This window comes from Corvus moneduloides, chromosome 7 (genome assembly GCF_009650955.1).
Source record: "Corvus moneduloides isolate bCorMon1 chromosome 7, bCorMon1.pri, whole genome shotgun sequence".
NCBI lineage: Eukaryota > Metazoa > Chordata > Aves > Passeriformes > Corvidae > Corvus > Corvus moneduloides.
This window is the reverse complement of record NC_045482.1, coordinates 7,526,685-7,553,429: the sequence shown is the minus strand read 5'-3', so window position 1 is coordinate 7,553,429 and position 26,745 is coordinate 7,526,685. Positions and strand designations below refer to the sequence as shown.

Genomic DNA, 26,745 nt, shown 5'->3' with positions numbered 1-26,745 from the left:
AGCATAACTTATTTCAGATGGAAAGACGTCAAGCCTACTGACTGCTTCAGGGCATGCAGGGAGAATGGCTTGCAGCTCCTGGAAGCTTTCTGGTATTAACTGCCTTGAGATTTTAATAAATTATAGCAGCTGCTGCTGGTATGACATGATCCAGGGAAACTTCTCCTCACTGCAAGATTTCTGGGAAAATAGACATTCATTTTATTAATGTCTGGATACAGTCAAAATAAAGATGAAAATATGTTTCAGCATAAGGGTGCAGGGAAACAGGAGGTTGGACAGTCATCAGAGAGAGGCCTGAGCTGTAAAAGTCACATCTCGGCACATGTTTGAGTTTTAAGCTCTCCAAAAAGATCAACAGCGATTGGACTGAGAAATGGAATAGACTGCTTAAGTGTGAAATTTGGATCCTCAGTGAAGTTTAAAAATAAGTGTTCCCCTAGAGGCCAGGGAACTTTATCTGATCTCGTTAAGTTCAGAATACGGGATGCAAAGGCAAAGCACCCACACTCAAGCATTTATTCTCCAGTGCCTCTTCTGTGCTGTGCTCTTCTCTCCCACTTTGTTCACAAATCCCCTCCAGCACACGGCTAGATCAGGACAGCTTTGCTGCATATGGGGTGTGTGTGCTGAGGCATCTCATGCTCCACACAAGAAACAGCGTAAGAGAGTCTGAAGTGGGCCGCTCCAATCAGGCTGTCACATCTTTGCTTGCCATCCTCACTGCACAGTGAGCTGTATTCAGTACCCTCTCAGAGGAAGTTTACTCCTGGAACTATTTTATGGGTGTCCGTATAAAACCTACCTTTACAGATTTAATGGAATATATAATTACTGTAACTCAGGCTGTACTTCCATAATGCAAAAACGACAAGACTCCTTCACTTTGCATTTCAGAGCAGAAGAGAGGCCCACATTTCTCTTCCATGTTTCTTAATGTTGGATTTCCAGAGCATATTGAAAATTCAGTGCTCTCACCTTCCTCATAGGTTGTGTCTAACAACTGTTGAGTCTAGCACAGTTTCTTCTGCTTGTTGAAAGGTTTAACTCATCATGTACAAATAAAGACTTGCTCACAAATGTGATTGAGCTAACACAATCATGTACCAAAGGTTTTGCTTAAACCATTTCACTAGTGACAACCTAGTAATGTCAACTGCAGGTTTCACAAGTGCACATGGAAAACAAAGTGAAAACATAGCAGTGAAAACAAAGGCTTAGTATTAGCACCTGCCAAGACAGACTGAAGAAAACTACCATCAGCTGTCCCTAACTTAGAGATCATAGGCCCCTAAAAATGAAAATGGCCCTGACTCAGAGTTCCATATATAAAACATAAATCTTAAAAGTTTTTATGTATAAACACATATACTATAAACACGTATCTATATAAAAATAGAAACACAAGACAAACACATGCACATTTCAATTGTAAATGCTTTAAATACCATGATTAAAATATGATATACCAACCATCGCTGACGCTGTGCACCCAGGAAAGCACAAGAAGATAAAAGAGACATTAGGAAAAACATGTTTCAATCTGTATTTTGCACCAACAACACAGTGAAGTAACTGCACACAGTCTTTGCTTTGGCTCAAGTTAGAATATGGGGGTTTTTCATACCCTTTCAGCTTTACACTTGTTCTCAGTTGGATCATACGTGACGAGTGTTGTGCCTACATAAAGGCCCACTAATTAGTTTTCAGTGAACAGTTGATATGCTAGGGGGGAGTGCCTTTCTTTGCAACAGGACACAGCAACTCCCTAATGCTTGGAGGTTTTGTTACTGGTTGGTTGTCTCCTTTTTGTAGATCAAGAGAGTACAAACAATGATGGGAGATTTTCATTTCATGACTTCAAACATCTTTGATAAAGATTTTTACTACTCCATTCCCAGATGTTTTATGAGGTGGCAGCACTCTGTCGTGTTATAGGCTAACAATTCCAAATATTGACATTACCTGTAATAGGAACCCTTAATATGTGACATTTAAATATTGACATACCATTATTAGTGGTAACCACAGTTACTACAATTTATTTTTCCCTAAAACAATGGAAATGTTGGTAATATATCAATGTGAGGTGCTGTAAGATTTGGGGTTTGTGTTCAAGAGTTTGGTAACAACATTATAGCATTCACAAAACATAAGCTTGTTGTTGGAATTGCAAAGAAGCCAGTTTTGGCTTTTAGCTGCTCTTTGAAATTATATGGGGGACCAAGAAGCTAAATTTCTTACTTCATATGGAGTAGAGATTGTCAGTGGAACCATCCTAAACTGACATGGAAGAGAAGATGTACTCAGGCAAAGTAAATGGTATTTAAATCTTGTTTAAGCCATTTTAAAGAGCTTTTGCTATTCTCTAGGCCAGAGAGAGGAACAGAAGGAGCCAGAGAGCAAATGCTCTTGGACTTTGTGGGCTCCGAAGAGACAAGAGGGCTGGAAACCCTGGGAATGCTTTCTACTGAGGAGCCAGGATCCTAGAAATTCAAGTTTCCATTATTTTCAGCCTTTTCTTCTGCTGGCAGGCTGCTTAAAAAAGAATAGAGATAAGCAAGCTGGCAAGGAACTAGAAGTTTTGAAAGTCTGACTGCAGAGCATCATTTGTTCCAAAATTTGAGGACTTTCTCCTAGAATTGTTTCACAATTGGGTCAATAACTGAATGGATACTGTTGAGTGTTTCAGAATCAACAAACATTTTCTGATAAAAACACATCAGTTCAGAATTCTTGAATCAATTCTCAAAAGTTTAATTGCCCCAGAGTGCCATACAACTGTTTTTAAAGGCAGCAGATAATTGCCATGGCCCTGTAAGCAAATAAGTCTGCCCAAAGTTCTGAGAAACCAAAGTGATGGCACTGAGGGAAAGAGAAGGGTGCACTGGGATGGTGGAGATTGCTGCAGCTGAGAAGGAGAAAGATCAGGAGATATGGAGGGTTCTTGGCTCAGATCTCTTCTTCAGCTCTCTCAGTCCCTTCCCAGGGAATGGTTCCCAAACCACCTTGGTTACACTGCTGAGAAACCCCACATTAGTGTCGCTGACTCTACTGGTACTGATGCCATGATGATTTTTTTGCCTTTCCTTTTATACCCCTTTTATACCTTTTATAACTTCTGTATTCTTAGTGCTTTTTGCTTACATTCTTGGACTTGTTTGTCAAGCTGAGAGACTAAACATTTTAGAAGCTTCGTAGCTAGGCATCAGTGTGCCCCAGACCCCAAGGTCCTCTCCAGAACACGTTCTGTAAACTAAGATAGAACCATCCAGGGGAAGGCTCCTTGGGGAGGGGGGCTCATTCGAGCCTCTCATTGGGGAATCTTTGATAGATATGCTAATTAGTAAAACCTATAATGTTATACCAGATCTTTTGGGGGTGTGCATTTTGCAGTGTGCATGGAGGTGCATTTGAACTGGATGTGGTGCACCTAAGGATCCTTAAAATAAATACAAAGGCAAAATCCCTTTTTTCCTTCTAACCATGTTTGATTCTTGATTTTAAGACCAGGAAAAGGTATCAGTACCAGGTAGGGCTCTTGAGGCAAATCCAAACTCCAGCTCAAAGACCAGGAGATAAACTTGCTTAAAAGGAATGGTCAGCAATAGGGGTTTTCCAATGCATTAGTGTGCGCGTTGTGGAACACATTGTCAGAGTATGGTAAGTATGTACTTCAAGAACAGGCACACAGCCATCAAAAACCACGTAAATCAGTAGTTACCTGCATCTCATCTAGTTTGGACTGAATGTCTGGAGGGAAATCTCCTGCTCCACAGCTAAAAGGGTCAAAAGGTTCTGCTCCAAAAAGGTCTCTCTCTGGAACAACAGAAAAGTGAGTCACTGGGAGAACAGGTATGGGTTACGACGACAGTGCTCTGAAAAAGCCACCTTACATCTCCTTCTGAGCTGAGTAACAGCACCATCAGATACACCACTCATTAACCACAACTTTTAACATCCCCATTTGAAAGCTAGGTCTCGGGCAGTTTTCCAAACTTTAATACACAAATATTTTTCCAAGAACACCACCAAACTTCTGTTGAAGCCTCTCTTTAGCTTCCTTTAATGCTTGTTCCTTCTAGAGATCCGATGGGAAGTTGTTGCCATTTGAAGAGGGCATCATCTACTGACATGTGCTCTGGAGTCTGTGTGTGTAAGGAGTTTCAAAAATGAACAGGAAACAACGACATGAGTTGCCAAATTCCATCTCTACATTATGTCAACAACAAATTACCAACCAACTAACCTTTGTGTCCCCCATCTGCCACTCCTCAGGTTAAGGATGTCTTTGTGAGACAAGCAACTACTCTTACTCAGGCAAGGCAAGGCCTTTGTTTGATACAATTACAGCTGGCAGTAACTAAAACTAAAAATCTCGGATAAGATCACATCAAGAAAGAAAAAATAAAAAAAAAACCCCAAAACCACAGCAGGACCAGGAATTGTCACTTATGCTAAAATTCCACTAAATTTGGGTGCATAAATAGAACAATTGCAAACTTCCCTCTTTCAATACCAGATATTTGTCACTTTTTCTTAACTGCAGTTTGCATTCTAGTGGTCAGAGGGAGAAGGGCGTTTCTTTTTTTTTGTCTGGGCAAGAATAAACACCTCCAATACAACTGGATTCTTTTTTCTTATTAGACCAGTATAGTTCTTCATATCTGACTGCTCAAAAATTTTTTGGTTTTTCAGGTTTTGGGTGGTTTTTCCTCCTTCTTAGATTTTTTTTCCCTACATGTAAAGGTCCTGTCTCTGTACACTTTTTCCTATCTCACGTTGGATTAAACTAAAGCAGTTGCAAAAATAATTTTGCTAACCCAACCCAACTGATTGCAGAATTTACAAGCTGCTACAGCCTTGTCACTGGTGGAGAGAAAACTGGAACCATTAGGAGATATCCTCTCTCCTAACTTTCGTGGCTGCCTAGCAAGAAACCTGACAAGCATTCTACCTACCTCAAAACAATTTTAGTTTTAGAGCATGACAAGAAAGGGGGGCAATAGTAACTCTGAAGTGATTGGACAGTTAAGCACAAGATTCACCCACCCTTAACACCCAAGGTTTCGGTGACAATTAGCTGCTTGACCCAAACCCCTGTTATCAGTGGTGCAGCACACACCTACAGCTGCACAGATGGCTTTATTTTGGCATCCTCAGAGGCAGAATTTTAGACCTGTGTTCTCTAGGCTCTTCAACATGTATTGTGCTTATCAGTCTGTCAGGGCTTTGCCCTTACCAGTTAGGTGTTATCAAGCTGCACACCAGGCATTTTAGATAGTTGGCAGCTATCATCATTTGCTCCCACAATAAAGCACAGAAATTCCCATCATAAAGTACAGAAACTTGAGCAGGAACTTGATTGATTACATATTTCAAAAACTGTGGCTACACAGCTCTGAACTGTCACATGGGACCAGGAGATGGCCCAGATCAGAGAGCCTTATTCCAAGAGTCCTCTTGAGCCAAGAAGAAATCCAGTCTTTCCTGGCAAAGGCAGACCACCTGCGTGCAAAAGAGACTTTAACTCGGATAATCCAATGTAAAAATTAGGTTGTCCCTCATCCTTTGCCTTTTTCACAGCCAAAATGGGTCTGCTCCAGTATAACTGGTGTCCTGAAATGCTCTGATGCTCCTCGCAAATAACCTTCAGATGTGTAGCAACTCTGACTTGCAATCTAACCGCTACTGGGCAAAAAAGTGATTCTACTTTATAACCCTCACAGTCTATTTGTTCATTATGTAGGTCCATTTTCTTTCTCTTTACCTTTAAAAGAAGCTGACAGTCTTCTCTGTGGTCAGACAATTGAAAGCAGGCAGTTCCAACACCAAGGCTTAGCAAACATTCTATGAATGTATTTAGGAAAAAACAGTGAAGGACGAGACTCCTGCATTTATTCATACTGAATTATGACTTAAGACTGTTTTAAAAAGCAAGTATTTTGTACACTATTATGGATATTATCTCACTCATGCCTTATTATTAGGCTTTTATTAATGAAAGCACTTTTGAGCTCATTAGCAGAATAGCAGAAGTTTTAGCTCTTTTAATGTCACTCTTTAATGTGGAAGATTTCTGAATTTATACTGTATACAAGGCAGAATTTAAAATCAACCAGAGTGTGACTTATTCCAAGGGACAGAACCTAATAAACCCTGCACAGAATCAAATTGAAAATAAAGAAGTATTACCTAGCTGGGTTTCTGTGGAAAGCTATTACTTGGGGAGCTATCTCTATCATAACTTGCTATCCATTCCAGCTGAACGAGACCACAGAACAACTCCTTTTCTGCATTTAAAGTTTGTGTGTTGTAAGAGAGACTGCACTGCTGAGAGTCAGGGAGGGATAAAGTGGAATATTTTCAGTAGCAATGCCAGTATTTGTCTTAGGAACAAAAGCTGAAGAACCTGTGTAAAATGGAGAAATACGAAGATTTCATCCCTGCAGAGCTGCACTATTGCCTGGCATATCCATAAGCTTATCTGCCAGTGCTCACTCCACTCATGATGGAGGAGAGGCTCCTTTTTAGCACAGATGGGATAAACTGGTAACTTTTTGTTTCAGGCCAGAGTATTTGCATGAAAATTAGCTATAGCAAGAATATTTTGCCTGGCACACTCCTCAAAATTACTGCAGCATAGGCAGGCATTTCTTTCTCCAATAAACAGCAATCAGGAAGATTTTGAAAATGATCCTTTCAAATGGTACAAATAATTTCCTTTCCCTTTCTCATTCCTTTCTGGATGAAAATAAATTCACAGCTTGCAAAATTGACCCACAAATTCAAAAGCCATGAAATGTTGATGTTTTAGATCCTCAGCTCAAACCACAGGATAACATGAACAAGCGATAAATTCTGGGACTTATCTGACATTCAGGAGAACACATAACACTGGAGAATAGCAACCTGCACTCTATGATAAATTCAATATTAGCAATTACTAAAGCAAAAATATAAATATTTGGCTTTTGTGCTGCAGCTGACACCCCAATCTCTACCTTAGCTATCATCCAGGCACACAGCTATGCTGATATATGCTTTCCCCAGATGGACTGGAGCAGCTGTGATGACAAAAATTAATCACACTGAAATCACACAAAGAAATACTTGGAATAAACTGAGACAGGGTAATCCAGAAAGCCTTTCCTTTAGCTGCAGGCTACTCCATATTTTTTTCTTTTGAAATTATTGCATCCATTATTCTGACAAAATACCCTTAAATATCTGCAGAAAAAGAGCATCTTGGAGCAGATTTCTCCATCTGCCAGTTGGAACCTTGTCCATGATGCATTTGTGTGAAGTAAATATTGAGCAACTCAATAGGGAATAATCCTCTCCAGTTCTTTTCTGAGATATGAAATCTCATATCTGTGACAACAAGAAACACATAAGTCAATTCCTCCTTTAATTAAATAAAATTAATAAATTAATTCTGCCCATTCAGATAACTTACAAGAACATTTACAATCCCTTACCTCATGAGGAAGAAGCAGCATGGTCTCCAGCATTTTTGGTTGCATTTCACTATGTTGCAATTATTACCTAAAGAGTTAGCATGCATTTGTCCAATCATGCATCTGTCCAAACCTCCTGTACAAAAATTATGCCATTTTCTCTTTTAAATAGGTAAACCCCATCTATTTGCTATCACTGATACAGCCAGTGGTGAGCAGATATTTACTGAGTATCCCTGTTGGAACACTGCTGAATATGAACTCAAAATCTCAAGAATTAGTTCATTTTTTTAAAGCTTAAATGCCTTGGAAATAGCTCTCTTTCCAAAAAAAAAAAGGTCACTGTTGCTCCCCTCTAGTATTAAAAGGCTGGGTGCCTTAAACTATATGCTGTGAGCTCAGCAAAGCCAGAGGTACCACTTATAACCCCACAGTATTTTTTTCTGGGAAAATACCAAAGGAAGAACTGATAAGCAAAATTCTAACTCTGGGCATTTCTCTTTATGGGAAGCGGAACTGTCATCCTGGTGCCAGTAATTGCCTATGGAACTCTCGGCCTTGGAGGAATGGAAAGTGCTTGGTATTGTTACAGGATTCCTACAAGTGTCCATGCCTTTCCTGGGCACTGTTATTTTTGGCTGATTTGTCAAACTGGCCAGAGGATGAGTAAGATGAGCTTTGGCTTTTAAAACCACATTTTCCTTGAGCAGCATGAGTGCCCTCCCTGGGTAACAGGCAGATGAGCCCCACTTAGGCAAAAGAAATAAATGAAGTGACACTAACAAACTGATGACACACTCTTATCTTTCTCCTTCTTTACTATTGAATGTGATAAAGGTGGAAGTTCCAAAATTATAAAATCCCACAAAATCACCATGAAATTTCATCAAAACAACCCTGCTTGAGTGCAGTGACAAAGAAAGTAGAGAGAGGAACAGGAAAAGATGATCTCAGAAAATGGAGACTCCAAACTTTGGCTCCTCTTGATTGCCAGCCCTCTGACTTGTACTGGAGAAAGAAATGCCAGCTTGCTGGTGCTGGCAGCAGTGACACCACAAAGCAATGCATTATTGCACATTGTTATAGTGATGGGATATTGCACAGCCTGAACAAGGCTCTTATGGGAGCTGAACTTTCTAATCTGGGACAGTAAAATCCTTGTTTGATTAGAAAATATTTCTCTCCTGTTTCAAAGACACTCTGAAATATGCCAAGAAGCGTTAATAGCTGATGGACACAGTAATTTTCAACATAGAAAGTACCATGACACAGACTGAAAGAGTAGAGATGAAAAGCATAAAGACCATGATGGGCTCTGTAATCTCTCCCTGAAGTGGCATCTCTGAACTACATCATCTCGACTGAATGCAAATCAATGAAGTGCAGAAGAAGCAACTACTTTAAACAATACATATCACTGTTAATAAGCAACTTTTCCTTTATATTACAAAACCCACTGCCTAAACAATTGCAAATCTTTTATAACTGGAATTTCCAAGATCCCTCAGGATGGAGTGCTGACTCCAAGATTGCTAGCCACAATTTCAATGGATCTGAGGTAGGACAATAAGTAAAAAAATAAAATCTTGACCTGTAGTTCAATTCAAGTTAAGTTGCCATTCTTGAAATTAGATATGCACATTTAGATTTATTTTATGGCATTGTCTGTAGTTTCGGAGAAGCAGGTGCCTTTCAATTATTTATTATAAAGCCATAAAATGCTCTCAAATAGAGCAGTTCTATTCTAATATTCTGTTAGAATATTCTAATATTCTTTTAAACTATATGAAAATAGTTAATATTAACTATACTTGATAGAAGTCAACTTCTGTTAGTATACCTCTTGAGAATCCCACAGAAATTCATTAATTATTTTAAAATATTCTCTTTTAAAAGAGCAGGGGTCTTTACTGAATTAAGAGCCTCAATATCTACTTTCTCTTTAGAAGGTGACAGACATTCTGAGAAATGGAACCAAACAGTGTATCAGATATGGGCTTGGGAAGACATTCACTGACCAAAGTTATAAAATGCCTTTTTGTTTTTGTGCACAGCTCCCATTCACAGTTGAAAATTCTGCATCCTAGAAGCATGCCCCAAAACAGGGCATGATCTCCTCAAATGTGTTCCATATGGTGTCAGGCAGTAACATCAATGATCCTTATGCACTCTAAAACAGGCATCAGGAACAGAAGATACAAACACAGACCAGTATTTCTACAATCTCTAATATCACTTGTGCATGCTCCATTCTCCTCTCCCTCAAGGGATTCCCAAAGCTTTTAAAAAGACTTTCTGGGCTCCTAAAATATTTCCAGTGAAGTCAAGAACCTTACCCTAGGTGCTTTCAAGCCTTTGCAAAATGAAATTGCTGTTGTTAATAACCTTTTGAAGACCTTTTAGGAGCGGTTGACAGATCTGGAGAGGTTCATCAACTGTAACTAAAAAACCCAAAGCTGTGCATGATATGAAAAGTAGAATTGAAAACAGCATTCCAAGACAGTCTCCTTCTTGAGGGTTTCTTTGGCTCTCCCTTGTGCATCACCATCACCATACTTACTCCACCTGCTGCCTTCCCCAGAAATGCAGGCTCTAGGTGCTAGAACTGTGGCTTGTGGCTTGACAAGGAAAGAACTAACACGAAATAAAAGTATTCCTTGAAGTACAGAAAAGAGACTGTAAAAGAAAAGCCAAGTTAAAATCCCCAACCCAACCCCTTCCAAGTGTATATGTCATAGTTTCACAGCTAGTTTTATAATGCAACCTGGCAGCAACATCAAGGACTTTGGGAAGATGGTATAAAGATGAAACGGCATTACTGAATGCGATTCACAAAAACTGTATTTGGCTTTGCATGCAAAACGTACGTAAAACTTTAAAGATGCTTTATTAATAAAAAGTAATGTAAGCAAAAAGTAGGTCAGTTGTTACAGAACTTACTGATCTCTGTAGATCTACTGGGTACTGGAGGAGGCTGTGTACCATTGCGAGTAGGTGTTGATGACTGAGGGGATATGGGAGAAAAGGGAACCATATCAAAGATGTCAGTGGAGGGTGATTTAGGTGTCACACTGCCTGCCTACAATAAGGACAATAAATATTAGGGCAAGGTTTCACATGAAAAAGATCACAATACTGAATTCTTCAGCATGCAGATAAGAGCCACATTTTGAAAAAATAGTTTAAAACAACCATCAGCATGCAAACCCCAGCTCCTGACACCAAGCAAATGGCATTTGCAGTACAGACTGACTCATGCTGACACTCCCCAGCACAAAAGCAGCATCGTAATTTTTCCATTTTCAGTTGAAAATGTATCACAGTTACACCTGACAAAGCTGTGACAAGCAGTTCTCTCTTGCAAACACACGAGCAAAGACATCTTCACGAAACCCAGTTTGACGTAATATGGCAAGAACAATGTGCTCTGCTCTGGAGAGCACAGAACCAAGTTAAAGATACAATCCCAATATTTTTTGTTTACTAATTCTTCTTTACATAATCTCTTATTTGGCAGCCTAGAGAAACTGGTAAGATCAAAGCTTTAAATGTATTTTTCCATAAGTAATAGCCTAGACATGTGATTAGACACTGAATATTAATATCCAAAATAAACCTGTTGTCCTTGAATGTGAAACTGAAGAGATTTCATTCAAAAGGCCCAGGAATTTCTAAGGGTTCAAAAAAACACTGGGCAAGCAAGAAACCCCAAACCCATCAATTACTGTAGTTCTACAGCCATATTTATTTTTGAATGGCTCATTCCTCCTGCCACCAGTCCACTACTTCAGGGCACAAGCGAGGCACAATCAAGTGAAAATACACTGAACACTAAAGACAGAGGATGAAATAGATTAAAACTGAGACTGACAAGCTGAAGGAAAAACTAGTTTACATGTTCATGTTATTGCTGAGACAATACAGAAACCCCCACACTCTGTGTATTAGAAAGGCCAGCCAGGCACAGGGAAAGCCTGCAGCTTTGAAACAAGATGCAGTTTGCCCAAACTATCCACATGGAAATTTTGAAGCACAAGTTAAATTAGTCACATGGATCCTTTTATTCAGAATACACAAATATGACAACCTGGCAAGCAGGTCGTCTTTAGCACTGCTTATGCATGAGAATCCCATGGATAAACCCTTCTTTTGGAAGGCTGCTTTCTTCAGTGCCTGTGCTGCAGCTGCCCCGGGACAGCTTGCGTCACAGATTTCTAAGCCAAGCCTACAGGTAGCCCTGAACCACCCCTGTTTCTCTCTGGAGGTTTCTGCAGTGGCTGCTGAGTAGCAGTATTGATCCACAGCCTTCCTCTAATGCACTGCTTAAAGAGGAAAAAACACAGAGCTCTTAAGTCCTACATTTCCTATTTCTTTGAGGTTCTGTGATTCCATGATTCTCAGGAGTTTTGAATTCATATTTTAAATTTGGATTAATATTTTGAAATTGGATTAAGAGAGATCTATAATTGTTCAATATCTAAAAGAACCTGGGGTATTTCTTCCCAGATATACAGAAGCATAGCAAGAAAAAAAAAAATCTACATTTAACATGCTGCTTTTACTTTTTTGCCCTTTTTTAAAAAAATTCTCTGAGTCACTGCTGTTCCCAAGCATGACCATAGGTGAATTAACTTCATAGAAGAACCAGTTTTCAAGATTTCAACACATCCAGAACTCTTACTGTCCTCAACATGAGTTACCATTGGAATTTTAAATATGATGTGTTGTGGAAAGATTTCAGTGCAGAGTTTAGACACCACAGGCTCCTGTTAGTGTCCATGGACCTTGCATTAACCCTGCAGTAAACCAGGATAATCTGAGTCTGGCAGACTGATGGATGCCACCTGCTCTCACTCAAAGCAGGGCAATGGATGGGCTGGACCCAAAATAAACATAATAAAGAAGCACATGCCTTCCTTCATCTGAACCTCTCTCTGATTGTGGACAGCCTTTTGTTGGCATTAGGAAGGCGGCATCAGGTTTGGGGCATAAATAAATGCTTATATCAACCTACATTATCATCAACACCCATGGAGAATCCTAGAATGTCTTGGAGATCCTAAGTGTTAATGGAGAATCTTATTATTTGTTAAATGCTTACAGCTACCTAGAAGACAGATAAACAGCATTTACATTTAGTTATAAATGTGCCTTTTAGGCAAAAAATGCAAACCCACAGTTTAGACTAATTTCCCAATTATATTCCATTTTGTTGAAGTCGGTGACTGGCCATTTTGATACTACTGATATAGTTTAATTAAAACTGTAAGAGAATTAAAAAATGTGTATTTTGAATACATGTGAGCACAAGAAGCATTTTTATTTAGTGAACACATGCAGAAAGCCAGGATGGTCGCCAAATAAAGCCAAACATTACTTGCAAATGGGAGAAAAGTTGATAGTATAAGCACATTAATATAAAAAAGCAGGCAATATGCCCATTTCATATTTAAGAATAATTTTCAAGCTTCATTTTTTACATTTTTTATAAAGTATGCTGAAAGTTATCTCATGGCTGATTGCTTTTCTATTAATTCATGGCGGGGGAGAAGCCCTTGAAGTTGGACCTTTAGAATTGTTTTGAATCACTAGTCTTCATATAAAAATAATGAACAAAGGATTGACTGATAACACAGAGATCAATAATTAATGGACTAATTGAAACATGTTGGAAAAATAAAAATTTAATTTTGGGGATGGGAGAGAAAAAGCTCTGTAGAAAATAAGAGTAAATCTTCACAAATTCCATATTTTAAGAGTACCCCTAGAGAACCTAAGATTAATCTGCCCTGTCCTTTAGCCACTGTACAAAATGCACTTTTTAATACAAGTGAATACACAACAGAGAACAAAAGAAAGCCAAAACTAAAAAAAAAACCAAAACTGAAAAAGCTTTTGCACAGCAAGATTACACGAGGTCTTGGGCAGCTGTATTCACTGGCAGGCTTTGGAAGACCACTCTTTGAAGGTGGTGGTATTAACAATCCAGGTGGTAGTCTAGAGTCAGGAGAACTCCTAGGAGTAAGCGTAATGGAAGAGATATCTAAACAAGGAGGTGAATCCTCATTGTTACACCAGAAAAAAGTAGAGGGTCTTTGAAACATATGTTCATCATTATCACACTTTATGTGCAGCAGCTGAAAAGGAATCACAGAAAGAGAAAACATTCTGAGGAACAGAACGTGAAAGCATCAGGGAAAGAAGAAAAAACAACACATTTCATATTTCAAAAAAGCTTGTCAGCAACTGTTCAGTGCTATAGTTACAAGATACAGAACTTGAAAATACTTCAACACAAAATATGAGAATATGCCACATTAAGAGGTAACCCAGTACCAACTGGAACAAAGACAACTTGCTCCTTGATCATTAAACCAAATAAAATGAAGTCAGGCATCTTTCCAGCAGTGTGTGTGTGTGCGTGAGATGCTAAGAAATGTCTAAAGCCAACAAGGGATCAGCAATCTCTCACATCTGCACTTATAACTTAGCAGGTAGGCACAGGTCTGGGGAGAAGAGTTACTGTGCTGGTTAATGCACAGGTCAGAATTTTCTCTAACTAATCGAGGAAAAGCCCACCATTTATATACCACCAATGCTGAAAGAACAGCTTATTATTGAATGAAAATCTTTAGAGGATGGATTTAACTCTGGATCTTAACAGAAGGGATTGCGCACTTGTGCAGAAAGTTCTTCTTGGCCACAGCCAAGAGTTCCACACGGAGAAGGCAGGAATGGGCTGGAAGTGTCTTGCCTAAGCCCCCTGTGACTGGCCCAGGCTGAGGCAGTGGCAGATGAGCGCAGCAAAAATCCTGAAGTCTGCTTTTACTCCCTTCATAGTGTTACACATTCGATATGTCATGATTATTTCATAAGAAGTTTGCATAACTCAGTAGATCAGGATTCAATCAATTATTTTAAACCATTTTTTTCAGTGTTATGTAGAAAACAAAACATTTCAAATCCTTATAAAATGAGTCTCAGCTTCTTTCTTCCCTTTCTTTAAAGATTAACCAGGCTAAGGGTACAGGTGACCAAATGCAGTTACAGTGCCATACTTGAGAATACCAAAACAACCCACAAAATTCCCTTCTCAAAACTTGCAATTCAGCATTAAAGAAAAAAAGGGTTTTCATCCCAACTTCAAAAATTTCTATACTGGAATTGTGAAATGGAGGGTTTGGAATGGTAATCAATTAAAAAAAAAAAAAAAAAATCAAAAAACCTACAGGACAGAATTTTGATTATGATTTCAAGAGTATCACCAGACTACAGGTAGAAGAGTTGCAGTGCTACTGTGTATTACTGCTGTGGAATCCTTGCTGCTATACATAACCATGGAAAAAACAGCCCTTGTAATAATAAACGCTCAAAGAGATTAAATACAGTCTGATTAAGAAAGCCAAATACTCCCCTGAAATGCAAAACAGCAAAGGATAAGTAGTTTTCATAAGAAGGCATGGAAGTCACATGAAAAATCACACAGAAACCAGCAAAATGCACATAGGACACCAAGCAGCAAAGCTATGAGGATGATGAGCATATATCAAATCCAGGCAATGGAAAAATTCAATACAAAACCTGAATATACACCCTGGTGTCATCTGAGCCCTGAACATGGAGCAGTCACAGGGCTCATCAGTGACACTCTTAGGACACTTCACACCATATGGGGTGTCAGGCTTCCTACAACAATTTTGGGAATGCACCTGCTCAGGAAATTAATTTTCCCTAGGAATTCTTCATTTGCAGAGCAGCATAGAACCCATCAGGTGCTGGGAGTGTTCCTCTGTGTCTTATCCCATGGTCCAGAAAGACCTGAAAGGCTGATGGACTTTCTGCTCACAGCCCTAGGGTTCCAAGCAGCCCACAGACACCACAGGGACAGCAGGGAAGTGCATTCAACAATGGAAAACAGGGAATATCACCAGATGCACAAAGTGCAGGGGGAGAAAGGAAGAGACCTTTGATCTAAAGAATACAATCTAAAAAGGGTGTAGCTTCTGAAAATTAATACTCTTACACCAAATTATAAAGGAAGAAAATATAGTAAAAAAATTAAATTGTCATTTTTTATGGTAATTGTGTTTTGTCTGAGGTTCCCCCTCTGTAACACTTGTAGTAATAGTGGCATTGATACAATATGTCCCAATTTGGGCCTCATTTCATTAACACAAGAAAAACAACAAGAAAACAACAAGAAATGGTACTTCATGAAATAATCATACTAGTTCAGTAGGCTTGGTCTCTTTTATGGTTAAATGTATCTATGTGCCAGCAAACAATTTATTTTGGACTCATTCTACTGAGAATGGTGCTGAAGATGCACTGTTGGGCTGCATTGTACTAGAAAATGCAATGTGATTGAGATTTTGTTAATCAGGAAATCACTTCTAAATTGTTTCTTTTTACAAGGTGTCTCAAGACATTGATTGCAATCTCTACGTCATACCCACATAAGAAGTATGAATTAGAATAAATTGAAAAATGTTTTTGTTCCTTGGAACATTCAAATTGGTAATATACAGAAGCACCACAGTGGGTAACTGCAGCGATGTTCCAGGGAAAGGTGAGTGACCTTGAATTGAAAATTATGCATTTAGAAGAACCTGCTCATTTCCTGAGATTTGGGGCTACTAAGAACACACTAATCCATAACTTACTAATTCATAAAATACTGTATAAGCATTAGTAGTTTCATTAATGAACTGCTACATCTTCAGTTCATTTAGTACTTTTTCAGTGACGTGAAATATGCCATAGGCAATTTCAAATTAATTTTCTTTAACATCATAAATGTAACAGAATTTTATACCCTCACAAAGAAGTGCTCAAAGAACTGAACACAGAATATTATAAATCTAAAAAAGCTGAAGATAGGCAAAAAACCCCATGTGCATTTTCCCACTTGGCAATCTTGGTGGAAATCGGAATCAAGTGATATGCATAAACACATTCCAAAATGTTTTTTGAAATCTGCACACAGTTCCAATATCTATCTTGGGGTTTTCCCATGAGTGTGGTGAAGCTTTCCAATAAGGGTAGCTGGTGAAGGTGGCCTGTGCTTCCAGGTCACAACAAAACCTTGCACGAAAGGTCTAATCAATCAGTATCTTTAATGCTCTACTTAAAAATGGAGGGGTTTTGCAGCACGTCCACGTAGGAGTATGTATTCCATACTGCTTCTTTGGTAATCTTTATGGTGCAGGAAGAACACTGCTCCTTCTGGGGCTGCTTCCCCCAACACCTCTTCTTGCTGCCTTTCAGTTCTGCTTCTCCCTCATTTCAGTGTTCTCAGGGAACCCTGGCAGCTTTGGGCAGCACTAGCAATGGAAAGAGCAGCAAATAAGACATGATGTGAACCCACTCTGTCAGGGCTGCACTGAGCTCTGGAGGCTGCATTTACACACAGCAGCAGCACCCAAAGCCTCCCTGTCATACAAACCGGAGCAGTGTCCCCACAGGAAAACAATGAGATGAAAATCCAATGGTCCTCACATAATCAAGACCCAATGCAAAAAAGACCAGCTACTAAAGCATTGCCAAGCCACTAAAACAGATGAAAAGTAAACAACAGATACACAAGGCACAGAAACTTCAGCAGTGCATGCAAAGGAGTGAGACAAAGGAAACATCCCATGCCAACATTTCCCGGCACACGGAAGCGCAGCTCGAAAAGCAAACTAAGGAAACTCTTAGTTTGGGATTGCATGTCCTCGACAGAGCCACTCAGGACACGAAAAAAAGTGAGAGTTTCTGTTGCATAACACTTCTGCATTGGCAAACACAGTCATTTGAGGGACTAACTTTTCAAAGTTCTAGGAAGACTGCTCAAAACCATCGACCTGAATGCAGAAAAAATGATCACTAAGCAGTTTATTATTTACTGAATGTGCTGAGCAAATGTAAATCTAATTAGTTACAATATCCTGAGAGAAAAATCGTGAAGATTGACAATTTGATGTTCAACTTTCACAATATATTTTATGCAAAAGTATTTCATTATACAATCCAGTTTTCTCTCTTTCATTTCCAACTATGATCTCATTGCCTTAATGGCTTCTTTTATAGGTTTAGAAAGAAATTTTATTTTTCCCATAGAGTTTATGAACTGACAGAAAAAGCACCTAAATTAGATTGATGTTGATTTGGCCATATGGCTAGATTTAGAGCAGCTACAGAAAAATTTTCTTGGTGATACTAATAACCAAGCAAGGAGAGAATTCTGATGCAATTGTATCCCTCAAAAGCAGAACTTGATTGCTGTCAACGCTTTTCACCCATTTACATATTGCAAAAATGCAAAGGGTGGGTAATTGCATTATTCACACACATATTTTGCACCCATTTCAGTCTGTCAGTATTATTTTAAAAGATGTCCTCAAATAAACCCTTAGTTGGCCTGCAAAAAAAAGAATCAAGAAAGAATCATCAAAAAAGCAGTTTTAGACTAGATTTCCCTTTGTATTTCCCAAACAAGTCTTTAACTTTCACTACTTATAAAATGGAGAGAGAAAAGTAATCCCTAAATTTTTAAATTATTACTACTTTCAATTTTCATATGCAAGTGGTTTTGGTTTTTGGTTTTGTTTTTTTTTTTAAATAGAGCAACTGAGGACTCACAATAAACACCCTAATACACCATACTTATTATTACTTAAAAAAGAATTTAATTAAAACAACTAAATATTTCAGATGGAAAAATATTCTCTTTTATGAAATTATCAACTCAAAATAATTTTTTATCTGTGCTTAAAATGAAGCTTCAAGCTTACAGTTCACTGTTTGCAGTTTCTTCTCTTAGTTAGACCATGGATTGATTTTTGGATAAGTCACCAATGTGTACACATTTTCATCAGCAAATTAAGGTGTTTCTGTAATATGTTTTGCAAAGAAAGTGTTCAACACTACTACGCAAGAATTCAATATGTGAACCTGGGGCCAACTCCTTGCAGAGAAGTAAATCTGCCAGCAAAGCTACATATTGCAGTCCAGCCTGGCACAACTCATTTTGTCTATAGTTTCAGAAACTACAGACAAAATGTTTCTTGAAACATTTTGGAAGTAAAAGAGGATCTGAATTTTAAGTCTTGAACATATTACATTTGATCCTGAGCAAATGACTTTATTTCATATTTAGCTACAAGCCTATTTTCAATGACAACAGGAAGTTAGAAAGGTTTATTTTAAATGACAGCCTGGATGTATCTACTTAGAACTGAAACATGTTGAGACTAGTTTGGTTTTTTTTAAATGTGCAGCAAACCAGATGTTTAAAACCATACACATATTCAGTTATCCATCCACAGTTTAAAGATGCTCTCACATTCTATTTTCTTTTGATACTGAAGTGAGGACAGGAAATGCAATCTGGTCCTGCTTGTGGGAAAATGATCTGGGAATCAGAGGACTGAGCTGTCAAAAAAAGCCGAATTGGCTTGTTTTTAAAAATAGAAAATACAAACAACCCCAAACCACACAGACAACCAACAATGTCAAGGGTCAGTGATATAATACAAAAAACCTGCTGCACTTCAAATTTCCCGAAGTGTTTTCTCCCTTCTTCATTTCATGAAAATCTAATGGGAAGACTAATGTGTCTGGAATGATTAAAGACACAAAAATCAATGCACCTCAGAAGGAAGAAGCAGGAATAAAGAAATGATAGACTGGCACTGCATGCGAATGATGCCCCAGCTTCCCAGTTACTAACAGGTGGGAAAGGCATCCTGTCCTGGATCAGTATCGTAACAAAGAAAGCATGCCAGTGACATCACGTGCTGTCTGTCACAGCACTGTGGCACACTACAGGTGCAATAAATTCTAACAGCCCCCAAGTCTCCTCTCCTGGGGAAGGAAAACACCCCCCCACTGTCAGCCTGCCACTATGCCTGCTTAGACCTCATGGCTTCCCATCCCCTTCCACGGCGGGGATGGGCCCTGAGGGAGGACACAGCACAGTGTGACGTCAGTGTTTCTATTGCCGCGATTGTGCACTGCCAGCACAGGCCTCTGCAGCACCCCCTGCTCTGGTAAGGAGATCCTTGTTTGATCAAGTTGCTGGTGGTGGCTGCAGTGCTACATCACCTGCTGACTGCCAGGGGCTGCTGTGGCCATACATTGATCGCTACAGCAAGAGCTCAGGCAGCAATCTGTATGGCAGGAAAGCCACTTCAGCACATCTGAAAACGTTGGGAGAGCACAAACAGCATGCAAACAACCAAATATGAAAAGGGAAGCACAGGATATGAAAACCCAAGGTACTGTTTAAGCACAAACAGAAGCAACTTTTAACCATCTGTAGTTGGCTCCTGAAACGGAACATTTCTTTACAAACTGCTGTGATGCCAGTTAAAGGCACGTGTTCTTTTATCATATTAGGCATCAAAGATCAGGGCTTAGACTTTCCACTGACCACTGAACAATCCCTTCCCTAGAACTCAGAACGCTCAGAAGAGCCGGACTGCCGGATAAGGAACTCCAGCCGTAGAAGATTAACAAAATATAAATAAATCAAAATGTTTCTTATGTCTAAGAAAAGCTTCAGAAAGCTGTTGTGTGGCACTGACATCTCTGTATAATTCAACAGTGTGAGATGAAAACTTCAAGAAAACTTACAGTTTAATAAATCTGTTTTAAATCACAAGAGAATGATTAACTTATGTTCACAGCATGTAATACCAAGACTATCTGCAGGGAAGGAAGACTTCCCCCATCCACCCAAAAAGTGCTGAGAAAGGCGCTCAGACAAGGTATTATTCCCCATGTTGGATATTCAGCTTCATTTAAGCTATTTTATTTCAGAAAACACTATTAGCAGATCTGAAAAGTTTACTCTGAAAAAATGATCACAATATAGATCTGTTACATTAATTTTGAAGACAGAGCAGCAGCAGCACAGATATTTTTAGTTTAAATCCAGAAAAAAATCTCTATTTCATTTAAAATGAAAGTGACCTTTTTCATTAGAGAAATTATGTGGAAATAGGGGGAAAGAAATTTTTGCACCACTTTTTTCTAATAGGAATTGAGACTGCAGAATCATACGTGAAGTTATAGTTGATTTGAATGAAAAATGCATAAAATTAATTGCAAACTATAACATGCAATTAATTTCTTATGAATTGTTTGTAATTTTGTTCCTTCATACATATTTGTTGCTCACATCATAAAAAAGCAGATAGGTGTCATCACATTCGCTGCTATTCCAGGCACATTGACTGATAATCCTTTTATAACAGACTCAAATTGCCCTAAAAATATTTATGCTTCTTCTCTGCACTGAAGTCACTTGACAACCTCATCAGTCCATTTCTTCATTCATTCTCAACTGAACAGTTCCATTTCCATGGAGTTATTCTTACACCAGCACACTTGAGAGCTCTGATTTACCATCTCCACAAGGTCTGCTTTAGAAAGGACCTGCCTGAAAGATGTCTCTTGGTAAGGTGCCAAAGCTGATAGTGCACAGCAGTGGGTACTGCTGTGGGCCTGGAGCTGAGAAAGACATTTTCCTAAAAATGTGCTTGGTTTTGGTTGGCTGGTTTGCTGTTTTTGTTTTGTTTTAATTTTTGGTTGCACATCTGATGGAAGAATCCTGTAAAAGTAAAGGAGCTTAATCCAAACTCCTGCTTGAAGCAGGATCCAGTTATCTGAGGCTGCTGAGGACCATGCTCAGGGCAGAGTCAGTATCTCCAGCCTCTGGGCATTCTGTTCCAGTACTCATCCATTTACAGAAATCTCTTCTGTGTCAGAATGGATGCAGATGTTGAACAGGCTCTTAGGTGGCTCTTACTGCAATTCTAATAATTTGTGACAGGAAATGATTGGGGGTTTCATTTTAAAGCTTAAGGAGTAAATAAAGCAATAAAATTAAAGTGCAAATTAATAGCTGACCGTTATTACTGAATTGAACTAATGAATATCAATAATTATCAATATTCTATAGTTTTGCTGCAGCACAAGTGCTATTTAAGCAATATGCTTATTCATTGTACCAATAGTAATTAACAATAAAACAACATCTAGGGAGAGAGTTTACAAATGGCTAGCAGATTAACAAATTTAGATCTTAACTCTTTAATAAGGAATGTGACATCATTGTCTTAAAAGACACAAATCATAAACTATGGGATTTTTTGAGGCATTATTAATAATTCTCTAATTTGTTTTGCTTAATGAAATTACAAAGTAATTTAAATTAAAGAAAAGCATTGATTGCAATGGATTTAAGAGCCTGTTTATTTGCATTCAAATATACATTTAGTTATTATATTCATAAATAAAGACAAACTGCCATCCCAAATGAGGAAAATAAAAGACTAAAGATTTGAATAACATGACATTAAATCTAGCATTAAAATTGATTACCTATCCCTGAATGCTTCAGAAGTGAGAAGACATTCATAATTTAAATGTCCACTGTGGTAGTTACAGAGTATTTATAATTTATGGTGTTCTCTCCTCTAAGTAGATTTCAAAAACAAAATAGCAGTTCCTCATGGGAACAACCATCTAATCAACATAAAGAGAGTGCACAGACACTACTGATAAACTGTCAGCACCACTACAAACATGCTTTTGCATTGCCCAAACTTCTAAACATCCATTTAAGGGGAAACAGTGAACACTCTGGGCAGGAACAAGGTGGTCCAAAATACACAGCTGAAAAGCAGTTCCACTTTTGCTAAGATTTTGCCACACATACATTAAGAAATTTCATTCATTTTCACAGCTGCCTAAAGCTGTACAGATGGAACACACTTGTAAGAAGGGGGGAGTCTCTGGGACCAGTCTGCAGTGCAACCTGCATTGTGGGAGGTCCTGCCAAGGTATAAGGAACTGCCAGCCAGCAATTTAAACACACATCTGTGGTCATCATCCACAGGAACTGCAGAGCAGTCAGAATTTCCAGCGAGGAACCCACACTTGCTCCTCTTTCCCATCACCCAGCCTTAGTTCCCAAGACCTATTGACTCCTTGGCAGGCAGATTGTCAGTCACAGGTGACCATGTGCTTATGAAAGTTGTGGGGAGCTCCCAAGCAGCGTTTAGAAACCAGAGCTTTCAGTGCAGAAGGGTTTTTCACCCTCAGCTGGCACATTCAGATCTCTGCTTGAGGCAGCAACAAATAGGTATGATAGGGGATGAAAGAACCACAGTTGGAGAGACTGTAATTTGCACTTCTGCTGGCTTGTCACAATGTCACTGTTAGTTCAACACTGCTCTTCAGCAGACATGTTATGTGATCACTGGATGTTAATGGCAATCTCTGGGAACAGCAGGGATGCTCATAATGATCATAAGGTGATTATAAATACAGAGTGACTTCAGACACAAGAGCTGTGTTGTGTACTTACTGGAGGCGCATGTACTTGTGTTATTCTTAACTGGTTTTCCAAATCTTGAACTTTATTTTTCAGTTCTGCATTTTCAGTTTCTAATTCTTGAATCTACAAAGCAAGTGGTTATTCAACAGCTATTGGGATCGTCATGGATTTCAACAACAGCATCCACTGAGCATAAGTTTCACCAGAGATCTGGTGATTTAGAATCAAGGTTGAACTTGTTATCTGACTACAAAAAATAATTAAATTTCAGTATCCTCAATATTTCAACCTTGCTTTTTAGTGTCCTTGCAAGACAGCAAAACATAAAATACTTTTTAACACTTTTTTTTCAGTCTTCTTTTGTTACATTAGCAATCTGAGAATAATGCTGGAAATTATGCTTTCATAAAAAGCAGATAATACAAATACAGCAGCATGTACTTTTATCTCTTAAAAAGAAGAACATAATTCAGAACTTACTCTTTTCTGTAAACCTGCAATTTGTTTCCTTGTTTCAACATCTTTTCCTCCGGATTCCAGAAATTTCCTGTAAGCTAAGTCAAATGCTTGACCAATTGTTAAAGTTATCTCTTCTGCCTTTACATAAAACATAAGACTGAAATTAGTACATTAGGACAAAATACTTTACACCAAAGGCTTTGCCCCATCCACCATGAAGCCGACACTACCAAGGAGCACGACAAGCACCCTTCAGCAAAATACCTTGGCAAAACGCAATGAAAGAACATAAAAATACTTTGGATAAAGGAGGGAGACTGGACAGCATAAATTATGTATTCAGTTTCCATAAGCACAGATACCATGCTGCACCATGGCTTTTCCAGATGATTTCTAAAGCAAATACAGCCTGTTAAATCATTAAATAAATTCTTTTAGATGTAATGAAATAATGCTTTCATGCTAATGGATATTTTGACCCCTATTAATTTTAAATCTGGATTTCAACACTTATTTTTTCAAGTACTATAAAATCTCGCTCAGGATACTGTGTTAAGTATTTATCCGCACAATTATATCCAACTACATAAATCCAGAAATAAAAGAATCCAAACAACACCCAAATCAGAAATTGCATTTGTATGTGCAAAATATAGCCTATGTTGTGTTTATACAGTCAATGCAGAATATCTATTTCAAAAATGATGGGGGTAAAATAAGCCTACAGGAAGCTGATGGAGGACACCAAGGTTTCAGAAAAAAGTGATACCAAAGCAGGACCAATAAAAGGTGAACATATGGATACACCACTTGCTTAGGACTTTAGCAGAGAAAGTAAATACAGTAAGGAATAACTGTTCTGTCTCAGACACCAGAGAATGTCAGTGCTTGGTGCAATGAGTTGTCTGGGAGTGCTTTGTGGGGTTAAACTTGGGAGATGGGGCCGGGAAGGGGGATGAAAAAAGAAGGGAGAACCTTGTGGTGATAAAATTATAAAAACCCCAAAAAACAAATAACACACAAAAACCCCCAACACTAAAAACCAGAGACAGACACATCAGCAGAAGAGCCTGCAAGGGTATCTCAGCCCCAGAGTTGCAGTAATCTCTGCAAACAGCTGCGCAAACACCTCAAGCCTGGTGGGGTGGAGCCTGTTCTCCCAGAGTATTGCAGATGCTTCCCCCAGGATATTGAGCTGGGCAGTAAGAGAAATTATCCCAGAACACCACCTCAGATCATTGAAGAGAGAGACTCTTCCTTAATTTAATGCATCTAAGTTACAAGACACCATGTTGCCGTGAAAAATTATGTCCCCATGGCTGTGTGTCTGTAATTAACCATTCCCACCTCATCTCAGGGCAGACCATCAGCAGAACCTCAAGCCCTGCAGAGCGTCCCGCATACTTACACACTTTTCACTGTCAAACACGTAGCACAGATGCTTATTTGATTCTGAGTCTTTGCATATGAAAGTAAATATTCTCTTGTCAGTTTTGTCATCAGCACAAAACGATATCCTGTGGAGCTGACAGTTGTGCTGGACCTCCTGCAAACAAACAGAAAGATAATTTTTAAGAAATTACTACACTCGCTTAGGATAAAGATGCACAAAGGAAAGCTCTGGATTTCCTCATAAGAGCAGGCAAGCTGCAGTAACATTTTTGAATGCCTCACTGTACATGAGAGCACCCAAAAATGTACTTGTAGTGTAACAGAATTAAGCAAACTCATCTCCTAAAAAATGCTCCTGTTTTTACTGAATGTAAACAGGAAGTTTTTATTTGAACAGCATTTATCTGGAAGTGTTTATTTGGACAGTAATTTCTGTTCTAGAAAATTGATTTTACTATTGCCTTGCATCCCTCTGTACTTTATTTAGGGCCTGATTATGTAAAATAATCTGTTCTTTTTCCAGGTGCACAATATCTTTAAATTTCATCATCTCTGAAGGTTTGTTAAAATGGATTTACTGAAATGAGTCCTTACTTTGCTACAGTAAATACAGGAAACAGAAATAAAATGGCTTTGGTAACCAAATAAAGAGAAATAAACCTGACATACAAATAATTTCTTACTTGAGGTGCCACAGAAGCAGCTTTTAAGCATTATTATTTGTATGTTTTTGCTACTGTATTTCACTTTCCATTAAAAAGCAAGTTACAGCTATATAAAAAGTTGCAATGGCAATGCTCTTCAGCTGAGCAAGCTTGACAAGACTGAAATAAACTATCTCAACTATTTTTTTTTGTTGTTTTTCTTCAACAAGTCTCTTCTTGGTATTTTATTTTATTTGGCTTATTACATGGGAAAGCAGTATTTGCTTTAAAGGAAAATATGTCGTTTAGATGTGAACTATTATCTATTAAAAAAGAAAGTCTCTGTGTAGCACTGGGGTTCCCAGCTTGCTGTAAGCCCATAAACAAGGCCACGCTCCCTCTGTACACAACCACATAGCCAAAAAATGCACCCTATGGGCAATCTTTTCCCCTTGCCCCAGCTGAGTTCATTTTCTCAGTCTTTACAGCTGTTCTTCTGAGTACTCCATTTCTCCCATGGTCCAAATCTCTGTCCTGTTGTAGCTTTTCAACACACAGAAATAATGACGTGTGCTCTCCCTGGCACTGTGAGGTTTACAGATCCATATAACTATTTTATATCGTTTAAGGACAGAACCACAGTTCTATAATCCTTTTTTTTGAGTGCCAAGTATAGAATCAGGTCCTGATGTATGAGCTGGCCTCTCGTTCCTACTGCCATTAATAGTCACTATGTGACTGAAAACCAATATTCCTCTGTAACATAACTTAAGTGCTTTGTTTCAAAAACACACTGCAAAAGAGACTTTATTAGTGCTGATAACATGAAATTGAATTTCCTAAAGCATTTATAAACTGTGCAAAAAGAAGGAAAACTTGATTCAAATTTACATGCAGCTACAAGAAACTAAGTGGGGGAGATAAAAAGACTCCTCACAGTTGATTACCACTCGAGTTGTAATAACAACATTGCTGAGAGATTAGAATGTTCCTACTCCCCCAGGAACATATATCCCACAGCTTTCTGTTAATCTCTGCAGGAAATCTAAGATCTTTTGGCACTTCAAACTGTTATTTTAAAACAGTTTTTGCCAGGATATGGGGTTTAGCACCCCTGTCTGCCCTACAGCATAAGGAAGATGCAAAAACTCCAAATAAAGTTGACATTCTTGTCCCCTCTCCTAATGTAAGAACTGTTGAGCTCTGGTTGTGTCAAGAGTCTGAAGCAAAAACGGGCTGCAAGCAGCTGCAGCTTTAAACTACAGCTACCATTTGAGAAAAGGCAGTGCCTGAGTGCAGCAATTACTTCACAATGAAGAAACAGGAACAAAAGTTTCTTTCAAATTCAATATTCAACATATGTACGGAAAGGTTTTTATCATCCGAACTGTTAGCATTTATTTAGCACATTGTCTTTGTCTTCCTCAAAGTCTAAAAGTCCTGCTGTGAAAGGATTAAGAAA

The 26,745-nt window shown here is 38.6% G+C and overlaps 1 protein-coding gene across 7 annotated transcripts in view; it reads right to left on the bottom strand.

Annotated features, from left to right (window-relative positions):
- The window catches only part of GULP1 (GULP PTB domain containing engulfment adaptor 1), a 96,871-nt gene that overhangs the window by 6,404 nt on the left and 63,722 nt on the right, over positions 1-26,745 (bottom strand). For 2 of the 7 annotated variants that reach the window (XM_032113897.1, XM_032113895.1), the window contains 7 exons: positions 24,656-24,793; positions 23,269-23,385; positions 22,819-22,911; positions 13,373-13,597; positions 10,401-10,539; positions 3,725-3,819; positions 1,474-1,484 (listed from right to left, as the gene is read on the bottom strand). In XM_032113897.1, the coding sequence (XP_031969788.1) occupies positions 1,474-1,484; positions 3,725-3,819; positions 10,401-10,539; positions 13,373-13,597; positions 22,819-22,911; positions 23,269-23,385; positions 24,656-24,793 (818 nt within the window). The remainder of the gene's footprint in view (positions 1-1,473; positions 1,485-3,724; positions 3,820-10,400; positions 10,540-13,372; positions 13,598-22,818; positions 22,912-23,268; positions 23,386-24,655; positions 24,794-26,745) is intronic. The other 5 variants (XM_032113894.1, XM_032113896.1, XM_032113901.1 and 2 more) reach the window with 4 other exon arrangements.